The 17,920-nt window shown below is 42.5% G+C and overlaps 1 protein-coding gene across 2 annotated transcripts in view; it reads left to right on the top strand.

Moving 5' to 3' along the window:
• Positions 1 to 16,437, top strand: part of GRB10 (growth factor receptor bound protein 10) — an 88,835-nt gene extending 72,398 nt beyond the window's left edge. For both annotated transcript variants that reach the window (XM_081884079.1, XM_081884080.1), the window contains 7 exons: positions 586 to 684; positions 2,432 to 2,509; positions 4,372 to 4,488; positions 6,665 to 6,731; positions 7,166 to 7,253; positions 8,381 to 8,474; positions 12,088 to 16,437. In XM_081884079.1, the coding sequence (XP_081740205.1) occupies positions 586 to 684; positions 2,432 to 2,509; positions 4,372 to 4,488; positions 6,665 to 6,731; positions 7,166 to 7,253; positions 8,381 to 8,474; positions 12,088 to 12,234 (690 nt within the window). In that variant the 3' untranslated portion in view covers positions 12,235 to 16,437. The remainder of the gene's footprint in view (positions 1 to 585; positions 685 to 2,431; positions 2,510 to 4,371; positions 4,489 to 6,664; positions 6,732 to 7,165; positions 7,254 to 8,380; positions 8,475 to 12,087) is intronic.
• Positions 16,438 to 17,920: the final 1,483 nt, after the last annotated feature.

Below are 17,920 nucleotides of genomic sequence, written 5' to 3'. Positions count from 1 at the left end.
TCTTTGTCAGGACCTACTAGGAAAGATGATCCAAGATCAGGTTTATCGGGTTTAAGCCCAGATCCCTTTTTTGATCTGAGTGGTTTGTGTCAGCCCCACTTGCTAAATCTTTGTGCCGTGACAGCTGCTGCTCTTAAAATAGACTGAGATACATCAGAGGAACGAGCTCCCCAGGCTTAGCTTCCCAGCGCTGTCTCCTATATTGCCCTGGTTGTCATGACACAGTAAGCTAAACAATGGCTTACTGGGACCACACAAAGGCTCAGTGTTCCCCTGCCCTTCTTGCTCCCATGCCATGCTCAGCTAAGCCAAGGATTGACTTACGATGGCGTCACAGGAATGACTCAGAAAAAGGTAGTTCCATGGATACAGGACATGGTTAGTGAGGAAAGAGCTTAACCACAAGCAAATCTCAAATCACACCTGAACCCTAAACCTATTAAGTGATGTCAGCAAGCCAGCACTCTTGGCCTCTGCTCCTACATCTGCAAAAAGGGGATAATAGCCCTTACTTGCTTTGTAGGATGGATCATGGTTGGTTGCCTTTGCTATGAGAATAAGTTCTGTTTTGTCTTTGTTTTGTAGCCCAACCGAATGAGAAGTGAAACAAAAGAATTGAGGTTTCTGTGTGCGGATGACGAGCAGAGCAGGACGTGCTGGATGACCGCCTTTAGGCTCCTCAAGGTACCTTAGTCTTGGGGCCAGTTTACATTTATGGTGGCCTTCAGTTGAAGGCCTTCGCAAGACTTGTGGTTGGGCCCCCACACCCACGGAGGTGGGTGTTTGAGAGAACTAATGCTGCCATACGAGTTCTAAACAGGCGGCTGATGCACAGTGGCCCCCAAATGGTCTGCAAATCGTGTATGTGGCCCCTGCCTGGAAGTCCCTTTTCTCTCAAATCAACAACCATTATAAAAGCATGAACTTGGAATCATTCAGATGGGTATGATGAGTCTTGCTCTTCCTTCCACCCCAGGGGTCGATAACCCGCAGGCTATAGCCAGGAATAGGATTTTGTCACTCCCAGGACTCTCCAAAATGTTTCATTCTTTAATTTTTTAAAAAATAGTTAAACGAAACTCTTACTTTTGTAGCAGGGTCCCCGCTGTGATATTATGATGCCACACTGTTTTTTGTGGAGCCCCAACTCCACAATATTTGTTCATATTATATATTTATACACACACATACAATTTAATAAGGAATGAAAAGAGAACGTTGTAAAATAGTGTAGAATAGCTGATGGGAAAGTCTTTTGAAAGATAACTGTGGTTCATCATGCCCACTTTTAATGTTTGGACATGCCCAAATTGAGATGTGGACCTCGTAGGGTTGGCCCTGGGTCACTGTGGCCCTCAGCCTGAAGGAGATTGGCCAGTTCAGCTCTGCCCCATGCAGACCCCCAACAGACTTGAACGGGAATCTCTCTGCTCAGATGGTGCTGCTGGTAAAAACTTGGTGGTTCCCAAATTATTATTTAACAAGTAAATTTACTACTTGCAGGGGCAGCCCAATAAGCTACACCCTGTGGTGCTACCATAGAATCATAGAGTTGGAAGAGACCACAAGGGCCATCGAGTCCAACCCCCTGCCAAGCAGGAAACACCATCAGAGCACTCCTGACATATGGCTATGTTGATTCCAATATGCATTTTGACCACATAATAAACAAATATTGGTGACCTTCTGTTCTTGGCTCTCTCTGTGGTGACTGACTTCCAGTCACAGACCCAGAGATGTACCTAGACTCCCTTGCACCCTTAGCAAGGAGATGTATTCCTGCCCCCCCCCCCGGACAGTCCCTTGTACCCTTCCAGATTCTTCCACTGAGGCACCCCGAGGAGTCTGTGTGCCTCACCTGGAGGAGTGGCCTGGGGGGAGCACACAGGTAGGCAGGATCCTAGCCACTCCGAGCCAGAGTACAGAGGCTTGCTTTTTGCACCACCCCGGGCCTGCAACCTTGGCAAGGGCCAACCTGGCCAGCCCCTAGGTGTGCCCCTGCACAGACTGCAAGAGAAAAGTTTATCCCTCAGACCCATTTTGACAACCTGGAACTGATCACCCTGCCATCATCATTACTACAGAGCTATTTCAACAAGAGGTGCAAGAGGGCATTTTCTGTGGTGCCCCCCTCCCAACTTTGAAATTCACTGCCTTTTAGAGGTGGCTCCAGCTCTGGGTGTACTATATACAGGAGACATAAAACACTGCACCTTTTAATCACAGCTTTCAGAAATAGGTGACTGTTTACCTTACTTGTAAGTGATGTTTCTGTGTGTTTTAGTGGTTTGATTGTTTTCCATTGTGCTTTATGGTTTTATTATTATGCCACCTGCCCTGGGACCTATTGGTGAAGGGGGGTTAATTAAAGAATTGAATAAACAAAGAAAATAAATACCTGTCTATTCTCCCCCCGCACCATAATCTGCAGTATGGGATGTTGCTGTACCAGAACTACAGAATTCCGCAACAGAGAAAAGCTGTGCTTCCGCATTTCACCACTCCTATAGTAAGTTTATAATTTTAAGTTCTGTTATAGTCAGCTCCGAGTTTAAACGAGAAGCTTCTTGCCGGCAAGTAGTGACTTTGGAGTTGCCAGATGCGGATCAAGACGAATACAATTGCCCGGAAAGGGCTGAGCTGTGTCTGGCACCGTGGTTTCATCCGCACCGCTGTCTGAAGCATAGCAGCTCATAGCCTAATTCTGGTTGCTCCTCAGGTTTAAGGCTTGGATTCCCAGTCGTTGGTTGGATCACCACTCCCATCATCCCTGACTGCTATCTCTGCGGGCTGCGGATGATGGGAGTTGCAGTCCCAACAACATCTGGGAACTCAAGGTTGAGAAAGGCTGCTAATAAGCACACACACTCTCCCCCACATTAGTGGGTAAAAGCACATTAATAACAATAATAATAATTTTTATTTATACCCTGCCCTCCCCGGCCAAAACCAGCTAACATCAAATGTATAACACATTAACATAAAATCGGACAATCAGTTAAAATGCATTCGAATGTTTTATCATTTTACTGTTGTTAGCCGCTCTGAGCCCGGCTTCAGCTGGGGAGGGTTGGATATAAATAAAAAATATTATTATTATTATTATTATTATTATTATTATTATTATTATTATTATTATTATCATCCTAAAATCAGATCAGGATCAGAACAAAATCCAATCAGACGGCAACCCGCAGATTAGGGTCGGGGACCTTAAATGCTCACCAGGCCCAACTGTTTGTGCTGAACTTATATGGGCCTGTGAGAGAAATTGGGAGGCCATTTTCAGGCAATTTTTTATAATTTCTGGGGAATATTAGACAACGGACTCTGCTGTTGCTAGGCAACAGTTTCTGGTCAATCTTAGCCCTGGAAGTATAGAAACGTGCTCTTGCTAGGCTAGATTCTTATAGGCCAGGCCTCAGCCTTGAAGATTTTCTTGTCCAGATAGGCCAAGAAGTTTAGAAATTAGGTGTGAAAGGATAACTGCGAGAAGCAGATGGAGTAAAAGGAGTTCAAAAGTCATGGAAGGAACAGAATATATATATCTGAAGTGTCCAGCAGCCGGTCTCTCTCCCCTACCCCCCGCCCAAATTTTTTAAATGGAATTTTAATAATGACAACCAGGTTACAGAAAAAAGAACCAAAGGGGGTGGGGAAAGGAAGGAAACAAAGATAAGTTGTAACATTTGCCAGAAAATAAATATGGGATAGAGCAATGCAATTTTCTGAGTCAATAATAAAACATGCCAAGGGGAGAATGATGTATGGTCTTATCATTACAAAGGGTTCCGTCATCTTAAGTCGGAATGATTTTTAAAAAATAATTTCAAGAAAGGAAATAGAAAGTAACCTTGAACGGTACTAAATCCATACACTTGCAGAGACTGGTTAACACCTGGGCTATTGCTGGGCTACTGTGTCTGTATATAAAATAAAATTGGACCGAATGGCAAAGAAGTGCCCTCAGAGCCTCCCCGTGCGTACAGAACTGATTGTGTTGAACTAGCGTTGTATATATTGGATTATAGAAAACCAATAAAAATTGAATGAAAAGAAATGAATCTAGCTGTACTGTTTTGTGGATCCCAGCCTATAAATGTTAAATGTGAAGCCAGATTCAAAAGGCTTCTCCATGAAGAAGAGCTCTTGGTCACCTGAAAGCTTATCCACACTTATGCCAACGAAAGCTTTGCGCAGTGAAAACCCATCACCAAAACCATGTTTACGTTTCTTATTCTCCTGGCCCAGCAGAGCAATATCTGCCTATGGCAAGCTACAAAAAATCCCATGGAGGAGCATGCAAAAATAATAAAAGCAACTAGTAGTTACTTTTTCTAGACAATGCCATTAAACCAATTTTCCTTTCAGAGAAGTGTGTCTGAAAATTCCTTAGTAGCAATGGATTTTTCCGGACAAATAGGAAGAGTTATTGAAAACCCAGCAGAAGCACAGAGTGCCGCCCTGGAGGAAGGCTATGCTTGGAGGGTAAGGGAGCTTCCGTCTTCGCGGTTTCTGGCTGATAACCTCCTGTGGCCATGGCAGCGTAGTGGTCACGACCACCGATGGGAAATTTATTTATGAACAAGGGTCTGAGAAAAGAGCAACTGGCTTAACATTGTCAAAAGTGACATGGGAGCCGCTGAGGTGTGGCTGAAGGAATTTGATCATGTGAGTGGAGACTGGAAGCACCGCGAATTTCCATGTCATTGCTCCTGGTTCTCCAAGTGAGCTGTTGCTGGTGAGGTGGCCAGCCAGAATCCACACAGTTTGAATTCCTTGTGACAATACCAGAAGCAGTGGGGAGGCAGTAGTACGTTGCAGAAACTCAATATTTTGGTAGACCTTGCAATAGCTTCCTGTCATGTTTTCCATTCTGCAGTACAGTGGTTCCTCGGGTTAAGTATTTAATTCGTTCTGGAGGTCTGTTCTTAACCTGAAACTGTTCTTAACCTGAAGCACCACTTTAGCTAATGGGGCCTCCCGCTGCCGCCACGCCACCAGAGCACGATTTCTGTTCTCATCCTGAAGCAAAGTTCTTAACCCGAGGTACTATTTCTGGGTTAGTGGAGTCTGTAACCTGAAGCATATGTAACCTGAAGCGTATCTAACCCGAGGTACCACTGTATTCACAGTAAAATGAGCATGGGTGTGTGCCAAGTGTTGTTTCAGAAGGGCAGCAAGGTTATGCACATACGCGAGACGTACGTCTTGGACACGCCCATCACATGAAGGGGTCATATATGTCTTCCTCAGGAGAGCTGAGGTGCTGTCCTCTCTGTTTGAAATATTTCTCTCTCTCTTTATCTCAGATCTCTGGGTGGGTGACAATAATTTGGAAGCAGAGCTATAGTACCAGGGGGCATGGCATTCTAAAACTGGGGTGGCACCATGGGAATGCCAATGACTGTAAGGAATACAATTCCCACAGGTTGGACACTGAAGACAGTCTCCTTTTGTGATCTTAATTCCTGGGCAGGACTATATCTGGAGAGACGCTGTGCCATTTGGGCTCCCAATTTGTTCAGGGCTTTATAAGTCATCTGTAGAACCTTGAACTCAGACCAGAAACATATCGACAGTCAGTGCAGATCTTTGAGAATCAACACAATATGGCTCATGATTACAGTCAAATTAAAAAAATTAGGCAACTGCGTTTTAGTCCAGAAGCAGCCTTTGAGTCGTTTTCAAGGGCAGCCCCATGTAGAGTGAATTACAGTAGTCCAAATTGTTGATGTTAGTTGCTATTACTGTTCCTGCCATTATATATAATTTAAATGTGATATACAATATAAGGTTAAATGGGCCTGCAGACAATAAGGTGATAGTCTGTGCTGTGTTGGATAAAATTGTTATAACAATTACTCCTAAATGAACTGAGTTTTTTTGTTTTTACCTCTAATATGCTGTAAGATCTTCATGAATCTTGCACCCTGCCTCCAATAGAAATCTCAGATCTCTCTCTCTCTCTCTCTCTCTCTCTCTCTCTGTGTGTGTGTGTGTGTGTAAAGTGATTTGCATTCCACAAAAATAATTCAAACTTAAAAAAAAAAATCCTCCAAAGATCTCAGAATTGCATAAATGATGCTTCTTCTCCCACAACCTCAAATCCCTGTGATTGATTAGAACTAAGTAACAATAAGTGGTCCAAAATCATCCAGGAAGCTTTGTGGTTTAGCAGAGGTTTGAACCCAGGACTGAAGAAGATATTTGATGGCCTTGATTGACAGACGGCTTATGGCTTGTTGTTGGCTTGTTGTTTAAGCCTCCTTGTATGCTTAAAAAAGACTTACATAATTTGATTCTTGCTCCATGTGGACAAAAAAACCTGAAACACACACACACACAAACACACTTTTCATCCAAAGAGCATTTTATAATAGTTGTATAACAATAAAATTGGATTGGAGAAATTTGCTTCGACTATACCACTTTTTCCCCAATGAGCTTCTTGGCTGATTTGGAAGTCAAATCAAAAATTCAACTTTTAATTTTTTAATTTTATTTTTAAGGTACAGAAACTTCACATATTCTCACTGCATTGCAATACATTTCCTGCCATGGCATGAAGAAACTGAAACTGGGTTAAGCGTTTTGATATGTTGTTTTTGCATATAGTAATATTAATAATTTGAGGTTTTGTGATTGCTTCTTTGTTCTACAGAAACGCAGCACAAGAATGAATATCCTGGGTAGCCAAAGTCCTCTCCATCCTTCCATGCTGAACACAGGTAAGAAAAATTGAAACTGACAAGTATTTGGAGAGGTAGATGATCTCGTATAATTTTTGTGGAAAGCTGAGACTGTAATTAATTTTCCCTGATTCCACTGAATTCAGTCAGACTTCAGTGCTCATCTGTGGTTGGATGGTGCCCATGTTGATTAAAATTTAACTTAAATTATATTAAGCCATATTTGCTCTTCTTGAGCCAGAAAGCTAGAGTTTATTCTTTGCCCTTTTAAAAGGGAACGTTGATGTTTAGTAGTTTGAGCCCTATTCATGTTAAACATTTTGTGCAATGGCTTTTATGTTTGATTCATTTTTTGTTGGAAACCCAGCCAGATGGGAGGCGTATAAATATTAATATATTGATATATTAATTAATTATAGAAGAATTGGGCTACAGTGCTGAATACTAGCAATGACCAGTTATTTCTTCTTCAGTTATTCATAGGACACAAAACTGGTTTCACGGCAGAATCTCTAGAGAAGAATCACACAGGATTATTAAACAGCAGGGTCTTGTGGATGGGTATGTTATTCCTCCCTGCACGTGATATTTGCCGCTGTGCTGAGAGTCCCAGATACAACCATGATCCAAATTTTCATGTAAAAGTACCTAGTTTACCTAGTCTGAAAAGACCATGGCATACAATCCTTGGCGAGGGATGGGGGGGGGAGGAAATGGGGTGGCATATTATTTTACTGAAGGTTTGTAAGATCACAGGATGTAGCTCAAAATGTTGTCTACTGGCATCACCTTTCCAGGGTCTTCTCATGCTGCCTGGTGATGCCAGGGTTTTAATTTGGGCCTTACGTTACACTTCCATATGAATGCTCAGATGTTCTGCATAAATTCTTCTCGCTTTGCCCTGCAACCCTGATGGTGGGTAATTAAAAAGACTTCTATTGATTGATTATCTGACTGTTCATGAGCATTTCCGAGGTTGCAAGGTTTGTCATAATTTCATCAGCCAAATTTCAAATTAGTTAAGAGTTAGACTCTAGTATGTGCTGATGTCAACAGACTGGTTGGACACAGAGGAATGGTGGGAGGAACCAGATGGGAAGAAAGCTCAGATTGGTGGTGGGGCAATGATGAGAGGTCAGAGGGAGGAGACTGGGGAAAGGAGGTGTTGGAAGAGGCAGCAGGGCTTAGGGAGCAGAACTTGGGGAGCTGGGAGAGTCTGTGGCAGAGATAAGTCCAGAATTCGAGGCAGAAGCAGGAGAGGAGGGAAGCCAGGAGCCATAGAGGAGACCTGTTGGTGAAGAAGCATGTGACAAGTTCCCCGCTCCCCGGTCTCCCAGAACCAGAAGAGGGGTGAAAAGGGCAGAGGAGAGGGTGGCAGCATGCAGGCACAGTCTCAGACAGCTTGTGAAAAACTCTGGAGGAGAGGGGACTTAGGCAGCTGTGAGGAGGACCTTTAGTCTCAGCGGCTGCTTCATGGCACAGGACCTGCCAGAGAAAAGTTGCTGGGCTTATTAGGCCTGACACACCTATGCAGGTCCTGTTTTTGCTAACAAAGAGTTAACTCCAACTTGCTTGATGTGATTTACTGCTGGAACGCTCCTGTCAGCTGGTAAAATAATGAAACAGAGATGTTCATTTATTTCCAAGTAGTAGTCCATTTCATAATAAAGTATAATATTGCTTCCCAGGTTATTTCTTCTCCGGGACAGTCAGAGTAACCCAAAGGCATTTGTACTTACACTGTGTCACCATCAAAAAATTAAGCATTTCCAGATTTTGCCGGTAAGTACGGCACTTTTAAAAAATATGGTGCAGAATGCATCATGGGTTTCATTGATGAAGATTTCTGAAAGGCTTTTCAGTTCAACCAATGATAGCATTCAGAAACTAGATTTTTTTTCTCATTTCCTCTCTGTAATTTTCTCAGAATACGTTAAGTTGGGCAAGACCTCTTCCCTGATCTGGTCCATCAGCAGAGGAGGGCAGTTGCTTATCCCCCCCCCCCATGCAGCAATGGAGCATTTGAATGTATGTGCATGTATAATCCAATGTTCAAAAGCCTAAAAGCCACAGGAAGATCTCCAGAAACTGACACTGCAACTTTGACTGACTTCTGCATAAGTCTATTCTGGTGTTCTGTCACAGCATAAACAACAGAGCTGCACACTGGGGAAAAGGCACACTGTCTCCTCTTTATACAGTGGACCAGATCAATCAAATTGTCGTCATCATTATTATTTCAGAAAACAGGGCTGAATTTAGAAACCCTTATCTGTATATGCACACTCATCTCCCATGTGTAATACTCAGTGAAAGACCTCTAGCCATAGTATTTCCAACATGGACAATACAAATGCCTTTATTTCTCAGAGAATAACATCCTGAAATGCCAGATTATCTCCAGTGACAGCCAATCTTTAAAATTAATTTACGGTAATTTATTTTGGGCTACAATGTTTGTGATATTTCAGATATATTAGTCTTAACTTGTTTTTGTGAAGAAGTTGTTTATATCTTTATGGGACAAGATTGTGAACAAAGCATAATTTTTAATTTTGGCTCTCTTTTTTTATTAGCCAAAAATTAACAAGTGGAAATCCACAATTCAAATTTCAAAATCGTTTTTTCCCCAGTAGCACAATTAATATCATTGTTACAGAAAATGGAAAAGTTTGCCCATTTTTTGTGTCCGTTGTGTTTTTAAGGGCTGTTGGTTGTCGGAGGTATCTCACAACAGGTTAATGCCCTTGCCCAGGACCGAGAGCAATACTCCCTAACCATGTCAAACTTGTAGCTGCTGGCTTTTTGCATCAGCCTCCATGAGCACGGATCATGCCGTAATGATCATTCCCACCTCACAGAAGATGGTCTAGGACAGTGATGGCCAAACTTGGCCCTCCAGCTGTTTTTGGGACTACAATTCCCATCATCCCTGACCACTGGTCCTGTTAGCTAGGGATGATGGGAGTTGTAGTCCCAAACCAGCTGGAGGGCCAAGTTTGGCCATCACTGGTCTAGGAGGACACTGTGGTCAACAGTATCAAAAGCCACTGAGAGTTTAAGCAACATCAACAAGGTTGCACTTCTCCACCCCTCTCCCAAAGGTCAGGGCAACCAAGGTCAGTTCTGTCCCCAAAGCAGACATGAACCCAGTCTGAAATGGGTCAAGAGAATCATTTTCTTCCAATAGTGTCTGTAGCAATATCACCACCCTCTCAAGCACATTACTGCCAAAGGACAGTATTTGTGACCAGGTGATAATTGTCAAGCACCACTGCATTCAGGGAGGGCTTTCTTTAAAGAGTGTCCACGTGTTTCAGGAAAACAGGCACACACTCCTCCTGCAAATATGTGTTAACCACACCCTGGACCTCCTCCTAAAGCTATGATATGGGCAAGAGTCAGGAAGGCATATTGTGGGCCAAACCACTGCAAGCACTTCTCCCATGTGACAGCATTCAAGTCAGCATTGAAGGAAGCAATTGTCCTAATGCAGAGGGATGCAACTGTAGACTATCTCAGCTGCAGTTACCTGGGCGTAGGAGGAATAATCCTCAACAGGGAGGTGTTTGCAGCCATACAGGAGCGCTTGGACACCCACTGATAGACCTCTTTGCTTCTCCACGAACCACCCCTTCCCAAGGTACATGTTTAGATTTCAGATAGCCTGGGCAGAGGTGCAGATACATGGAGTGCCAAAAGGACCTCTTGACTTCTCCTGCTGCCCTTACACAAGAGATACAGGTGGAGCAGGCCCCTTTCCAGCCTTGGTTCTCTGAGACCCTCAACCTAGAGACTCACTTACCCTGGTTCCTGCCGAACAAGGGAGACCTGTTAATTCAATGTGCTCCCCACTTCCTGGCTCAGCCATGTGCCCTAATTAGAATGTAATGTAACTATTTAACTGTTGGATACCTCTAACGTCAACTGGAAGATTCATTTTGGTTTGGTGTGCAGAGGCATCCAAGATAACATCCTGTTTCTCAGTGGCTAACATAACCCAAAACTTTGTTCCATCCTTGTGCCTAGCCTGATGTTGTCCATATCGTCTTCACAAAGTCAGCATCACCTTGCACCCTATAGTTTGGCCTGCCCAGACGCCGTCTACCTAGTTCTCCTTCCCTAATTATTTTCAAGATGCATTCTATTTAAACCTTTTTGAGGGACAAAAGTGAGGAAAGAGAACCAGGCTTGGTGGAAAAAATGTAGTTTCATTTCCGGCCTTCCTAGGCAAGTCAAAGATATTAACCCATTGTTGGATACCTTCATGGTGAGCAACCAATGTCCTGTTCTATACCAGTAATACTAATTTGCTGCCTTGGGGTGGGGAGTGGGGTGGGGACAATATAAGAACGGAAGGGAAGGATAAAATGGTAAAAGGATTGCGGACAAATGTCCTGCAATCCTTGCGCCCTGACCTCGCCACTGTGATCCATGCGACGGTCACCTCCAGACTGGATTATTGTAATCCGCTCTGTGTGGAGCTGCCCTTGAGACTGACCCAGAAACTCCAGTGGGTGCAGAACGCCGCGGCGAGACTCCTTACGGGGTCCTCGCTGTGGGAGCACATTCACCCAGTGCTACACCAGCTGCACTGGCTCCCGGTGGAGTACAGGATCAGGTTTAAGGTGCTGGTTTTAACCTTTAAAGCCCTAAACTGCCTAGGACCCTTGTACCTACAGGCGGTCTCCTACCAGGAGAGGACCGCCTCTCCTGGTTTGTCCCACGGAGGACCTTACGGTTTTCAAACAAAAACATCTTGGAGGTCCCGGGCCACATAGAGGTTAGGCTGGCCTCAGCCAGAGCCAGGGCTTTTTTGGCTGTGGCTCCGATCTGGTGGAACACTCTGTCACAAGAGACTAGGGCCCTGCGGGACTTGACATCTTTCCGCAAGGCCTGCAAGACAGAGCTGTTCCACCAGGCCAAGGCACAGTCTGACCCCCTCCTTTGGTAATCCTCACAGAACTCTAGCCCAATGGTTGCCATCAGTTTGATTTGAACTGATTTTATAATGAATTGATTTTGGAATGCTGTATTATTTTACTGTTGTTAGCTGCTCTGAGCCTAGAATTGGCTGGGGAGGGTGGGATATAAATAAAATGTTATTATATTTATTGTTGTTGGGACTATGGGCTAAAGGTTAAGCCAAAAATGGAGCTTTGCTGTGCCCAAAATTTGAAATGGCGAAATTTCTATTTTGAATATCAGAATTGTGGATGAGGTAAAACCAACTTTAAACAAGTCTGAAGTATTAGCTCAATTGATAGATGAGTTCTGTCAGTTGACACCCTTTGTTGATGTGCACCCATCCATTAGTTAGCACCCTAATTTGGTTATATTGCTGCTTAACTTGACATGGTTTTAGTATTTTAACTTTTTTTATTAATTTTTCAAGTGTGAAGATGACGGACAGATATTTTTCAGTCTGGATGATGGGAGCACCAAATTCACTGACCTAATACAGCTTGTTGAGTTCTACCAACTAAACAAGGGAGTTTTGCCGTGTAAACTCAAACACCACTGCATACGTGTGGCCTTATGACCTCTGTTTTGATCCATGTTGAAGACCGACTTTGCTCAGTGATGGAAGTTGCCAGAGAAATATTATAAAAGGAAGGTTGACACTGGGGAATTAGCAGAATAGTTGTTCACAAGAATTATGCACCTTGGGGATTTGGAAAAGGATGAATTGAGCAACAGACTGAGATTTTGCTGGTTTGTATAACACCTAAACATGCTTGGTGCTGAGTGTCCTAGCAACCCCTAAAATCAGGAAAGGGTGTGTAAAATCATTAAACAAAACTGGAAACTGTCCCTTGGCTGGTCCATTTAACAGAATCAAGTTTGTGAAGCAAAATTATTGAAAAGAACTCTTGCCCTGGAATAATCTTGAGAATTTAAGACTTAGTGTGTTTACTTTTTGTATTGATCACACTCTACTATTTTTTGTTTTTTGCACTCCTACTTTTTGGATATTGCATATGGCCTATATTAGGAGCTGATGAAGCTTTTACACTTATGCAGGATTTGGGTATTAATCTAAATCCTGTATTTCATGAGTTGCTTCAGCCTAACAAGGATCTAGAAGACAAAAATATGACTTGATGGCTCTGAAAATCAGCAGCTATGTTATGTACCGATGCTCTTGAAGAAACAGTGTGGATACAACTATGGCAATATACACATACCAACATATGTACTCTTTAGAATGATTGGGTTTTTTAAAAAAAATATATAATGGCTGTAGCTTGTGTGCAGGACACTAATAATAGCTAGTCATGCAAAGGATTCTGATTCTATGCATAAATGTGTTTTAACCCATTTTAATCTGAACGTGTTTTGTCTTCCCCCACATCCTCAGCCTACTAGAGCCCTCTGGTCTGCATGACCCTTTGGGAAAATCCACTGACAAAGGCTAGAGTGACAATATGTATTTGGAACCAGCTTTGGGAGGTGGGGCTTCACTTGTTTAGTCTACCTAGTAGGACACAAGTTCAGTGTTTCCTTGCTTTCTGACCATGTCACAGGGCCTTTCGTGCAGGTGTATCACTGTCCAATCTCCTAACCATGGTTGAGAGCCTCTGAACCCGCATTTTCAGTAACCAAAACACAGACTGCAAATAAGTCTTTAACCTTGTTTGCAAATGACTTGGGTCTAGAGTTACTTGAAAACGCCAGTAAAGATGTAAACCTAACTATAATTAGCTCCGAAACTGAAAGAAAGAAGGAAATGGCCATGGAGTATCCTGGTCTCCTAATTATGGTTAGACTGTTGGATATGGCCGCACTGGCACAGACATAGGGTTGTTTCCAACTAAGTTCTACTCAGAGTAGGTCCATAGAGAATATTAAGGACCTCCGTTACTAATGTCCATTTATTTCAATGGATCTACTCATGAGTGTGACTAACACTGGCTAAACCCCATAGAGTTGTTTTCCTAAGTCAGGCATAGGCAAACTCGGCCCTCCAGATGTTTTGGGACTACAACTCCCATCATCCCTGACCACTAGTCCTGTTAGCTAGGGATGATGGTCCCAAAACATCTGGAGGGCCGAGTTTGCCTATGCCTGTCCTAAATGTTGGTAAGGCAACAGTGATGCCCAATCAGGTAAATTTGAACAATTTCTTCTTCAGTTGAACTGTGTCTTGCTTGTATTGTGCAGGATTGCCAAAACTTCTGTACAAAACTGGGGGCAAAATCCATTGACTGCTCTCCATCCATTTCAGACCAGCGCAAAGAAAAGTTACACAAGTGCCACCAGAATGATTGGGTGATAATATGGCTGGTTTAATGGCTTGCTTTATTGCTAATAGAAATTAGATATTCAACCCTTTATGCCACTGCTGAATTTACCATTGACAATTCAGTAACCTAATACTTGGGGGTATATGCACTAAAGTATTTATATTAGTTGGTCAAACTAGTTTGTGGCAAACTAGTTTGGTCTTGCTTCATTCCTGGTTCATCATTTAAATAAGGCCCAGTTCACACCCAATGGTAAGCCATGGTTTATTAAACTATGGCTTATTAAGACCATGGTGTAGCATTACATACGAGCCTGCCCAGTGGTTTTAACTTCTCATTTCTTTACTGCCAACAAATCATTATGTGAAGCCATTGTTTGTTGCAGGCTTATGAATCTTGACTTGTTTTAGTTATAGTTTGGCACTGCAAATGAACCAAGCACCCTTCCTTAACCATGATTTGTTTGGCCACTCCAACCAAAGTGTTCAGCAAGCTGCAGAAGTCCAGCAAGCTATAGCTGGAAAACAAAACAAACTCTTGAGAAACAAGCCATATATTATTTGATCCTTTCTTGAGTAATTCGTCGTTAACTTGTGATTTGTTGGACAAACTGTGGCTTATCATTATATGCAAAGCAGGTATTTTCAAGGCCTGTTTTAGGCTCTCTAAAGCCTTCCAGGTGGGCACTGGCTGTATGGAGCAAATAATACCAGACCCAGCTTTAATACAAATTGATAAATGGAAATTTGGGCACATATGGTAAGTAAAATGCAGGCGGCATAGTTAGGTTGGGTCAGATGCTACCAACTGCCTTCATGGGGAGACACGTTTTGGAAGGCTTTATAATATCTGAACCAGGACAATCTCTTGTTAAATGTTTCATTTGTTCCATGTTTACATTGCAGTGCTTTTCCTTCTGGCGATAGCTAGCATTAGAGGAAGGTCAGTGCTGGTGTGATTTCCCATTGGATTGCCATACGGTTTATGACTGTCAGACTTTGAATATCATGGTTAATACACACATGATGTGCTTTGTGTACTTTGCACGGTTTATAAAGCAAGAAGTGTATTCACCCCAGGAATGTTCAGAATTACTGTTGCAAAATAAATTTTATCTCTACTGATTATCTCATGTAACTAATAAATAGCCCATCCCGCTGGCTGAAGTTGGAAAAGCAGTTCTTTATTCACAAGGTATTCTTATAGTGGTGAGAGTAGCTTAAGAAACAATAACCAGCTTGAGTCACATATACCAGCTGAATTATCAATGGTATAGAAACACTGTATCTTAGTTTACAGAACACATTCTAGTAGCTTTGCCCCCATGAAATGTCTACATATAAAATGAAGAAACTTGACTTAGTTTTTATTAGAAACTTGCTGGTTTTATATGTGCATATTATTTTTTTGTCAATGTTCTTTAGACATCATATTAAGCTAAATTTTATCTTTGATTTCACTCTGCATTTTCTGTTTCACCCCTCCTATATATATTAAAAATGATTTAACATGCTCATTCTCTAGTTTCGATAAGACCATTTAGACTTTTGAGATAAATTTGTGTCTTAACTTAGTTTTCAGCAAATTTAAAAAAAATCGTTTTGCATTGTTTCATGTTTATAAAACTTGCATTCTTTGACTATCATAATTTTCTATGTAGATAGCTGACTATTTTGTACACCCAACTTTAAAATGAGCTATTTTAAAGAAATGAGCCACATCAGAGTGGTAGCTACTTTACTAGAGCACACCATTATTGCTCCTCCCTTTTTTTTTGTTTTGCTGGAAATGAAATTGTTAAAATCCCACCTTAAACATTTGCAGCAGATACAGCTGGTTGGCTGCTTCAAAACCAAGGACTGAAGGACATTTGACTTCTTTTGTATTTAAATGACATGAATGTAAAGAGGGACGCTCAGGGTTGTTTCTGGAGCCTGTTGAATTTTTATCATTTATTTTTGTTTGCCTGTGATCTTTATTTTCTAAAATAAAATACTTCATGTAGCAATCTTGGAATATGTTGAGAAGGAAAATGTCAAACCATCTGGTAAAAAAAATTAAAAAACCAGTAGGTAAGTTATAGAACAGTAGGTGTTTGAAAATGAACAGCTTTTTTTATTTGTTGAATTAATCTTGAAGAAACACGTGCCTCAGTTTTTAGATGTTTTGTCTTCTCTTTTCTGCACTAAGTACCTGACCGTTTTGACCAATCAATGCACCTTTCCAGTGGCAAGACTTGCTTATTGTAAATTATATTGTCACAATGCAAGACTTTTTAGTGACTGTAATATGGAATGAAAGTTAAGTTTTCAGGGAATGCAAAAGGTATTAATTTAAGAGACAAAACCTCTTACTCAATATGCATTGCTTCATAACTGTAAATAGCTTTGTGGGGGGGGTTGTGAAGCTAATTGTAATCTTTCAGGTATTTTTGTACAATTGAGGGACTGATTCTGTTTCTTGTAACTAGAAATAAACATTCATACAATTGTATTCAATTTATATTATTAGTAATGATTTGCTTCTGATGTTGGTAGAGGGTACATTTGCCAGACTAATCGAAACTACTCATCAGCTACAGTAAATTACCTATTTATGTGGGCCAATGACCATTGATGCTGCTACCACTAGTGAGGTTCTCTCAGATCCTTCCATGCATTGAGAAGATCCCAAGGGGGTTGTGTTGGGTGGTCCTGCTCTGCACATTGGCAATGCGTCTCATATTAAGGGTTCCATGCAAGATGCAATCTTCATTTGCCCTGGATCTCTCTTGAAGGAGATACATTCATACATACATTCATAGCCATTGAGAGCCAATGCTGAGTGACCTTGGGCCAGTCACACTTCTCTGAAGTCTCTCAGCCTCACTCACCTCACAGAGTGTTTGATGTGGGGGAGGAAGAGAAAGGAGAATGTTATCTGCTTTGAGACTCCTTAGGGTAGTGATAAAGCAGGATATCAAATCCAAACTCCTCCTCTTCTTCATAGGACCCCTTCAAATAAGCACCAGGACATGGCTGGCAGGGTGTATGTCTGTTAGCTGCATCCAGAGCTGATGGACACAGCCCCATTCTCCCGCTCAATATGTGAGGGATATACATTGGAGCGCTTAGTTTCACTGACTGATTGGTTTCCCAAGGCTAAAGAATTCCATATTATGACATGCCCTATTTACTGGAAGGAGATGAGCTTCATGGACTTCCCAGTGTTTCTTCAGTGCCCAGTCTGTTTTGAAATGCAACGTTGCACTACAACAAGTGCACATGACTTCTCAATAGCTAATTTGATCAGTGGTCTTTGGGATGACATGTGAGGTTGAGGAAATTGCATTCATCCAACATTAGCTTCCCTAATCGAGGGTGTGAATGAACTCCCTTGGAAACCATTATGTGAAAACGATAAACTTAATTCATTTCAAAGCGCAAGTCCTGATCTGAACTTTCTGATTAGGTAAAGGTAAAGGTACCCCTGCCCGTACGGGCCAGTCTTGACAGACTCTGGGGTTGTGCGCCCATCTCACTTAAGAGGCCAGGGGCCAGCGCTGTCCGGAGACACTTCCGGGTCACGTGGCCAGCGTGACAAAGCTGCATCTGGCGAGCCAGAGCTGCACACGGAAATGCCGTTTACCTTCCCGCTGGTAAGCGGTCCCTATTTATCTACTTGCACCCGGAGGTGCTTTCGAACTGCTAGGTTGGCAGGCGCTGGGACCGAGCAGCGGAAGCGCACCCCGCCGCAGGGATTCGAACCGCCGACCTTTCGATCGGCAAGTCCTAGGCGCTGAGGCTTTAACCCACAGCGCCACCTGCGTCCCGAACTTTCTGATTACAGGCTAGCAAAAGGTATATGAAAAAGATATTTCATTTCCCACCTGTGAGCAGAAGCTATGCCACTTAGGCTGGGTGATGTTAACTCGTATTCTGAAAGTTGAGGGAACAACTCAAAATCGGAAGGATGGTGCAGGGTGGCACAGCAGAACATTTC

Source organism: Podarcis melisellensis (assembly GCF_964234715.1).
Source record: "Podarcis melisellensis genome assembly, chromosome: 13".
NCBI classification, from domain to species: domain Eukaryota; kingdom Metazoa; phylum Chordata; class Lepidosauria; order Squamata; family Lacertidae; genus Podarcis; species Podarcis melisellensis.
Note: the sequence above shows the minus strand (reverse complement) of the source record. Positions and strands in the feature narration are given on the sequence as shown.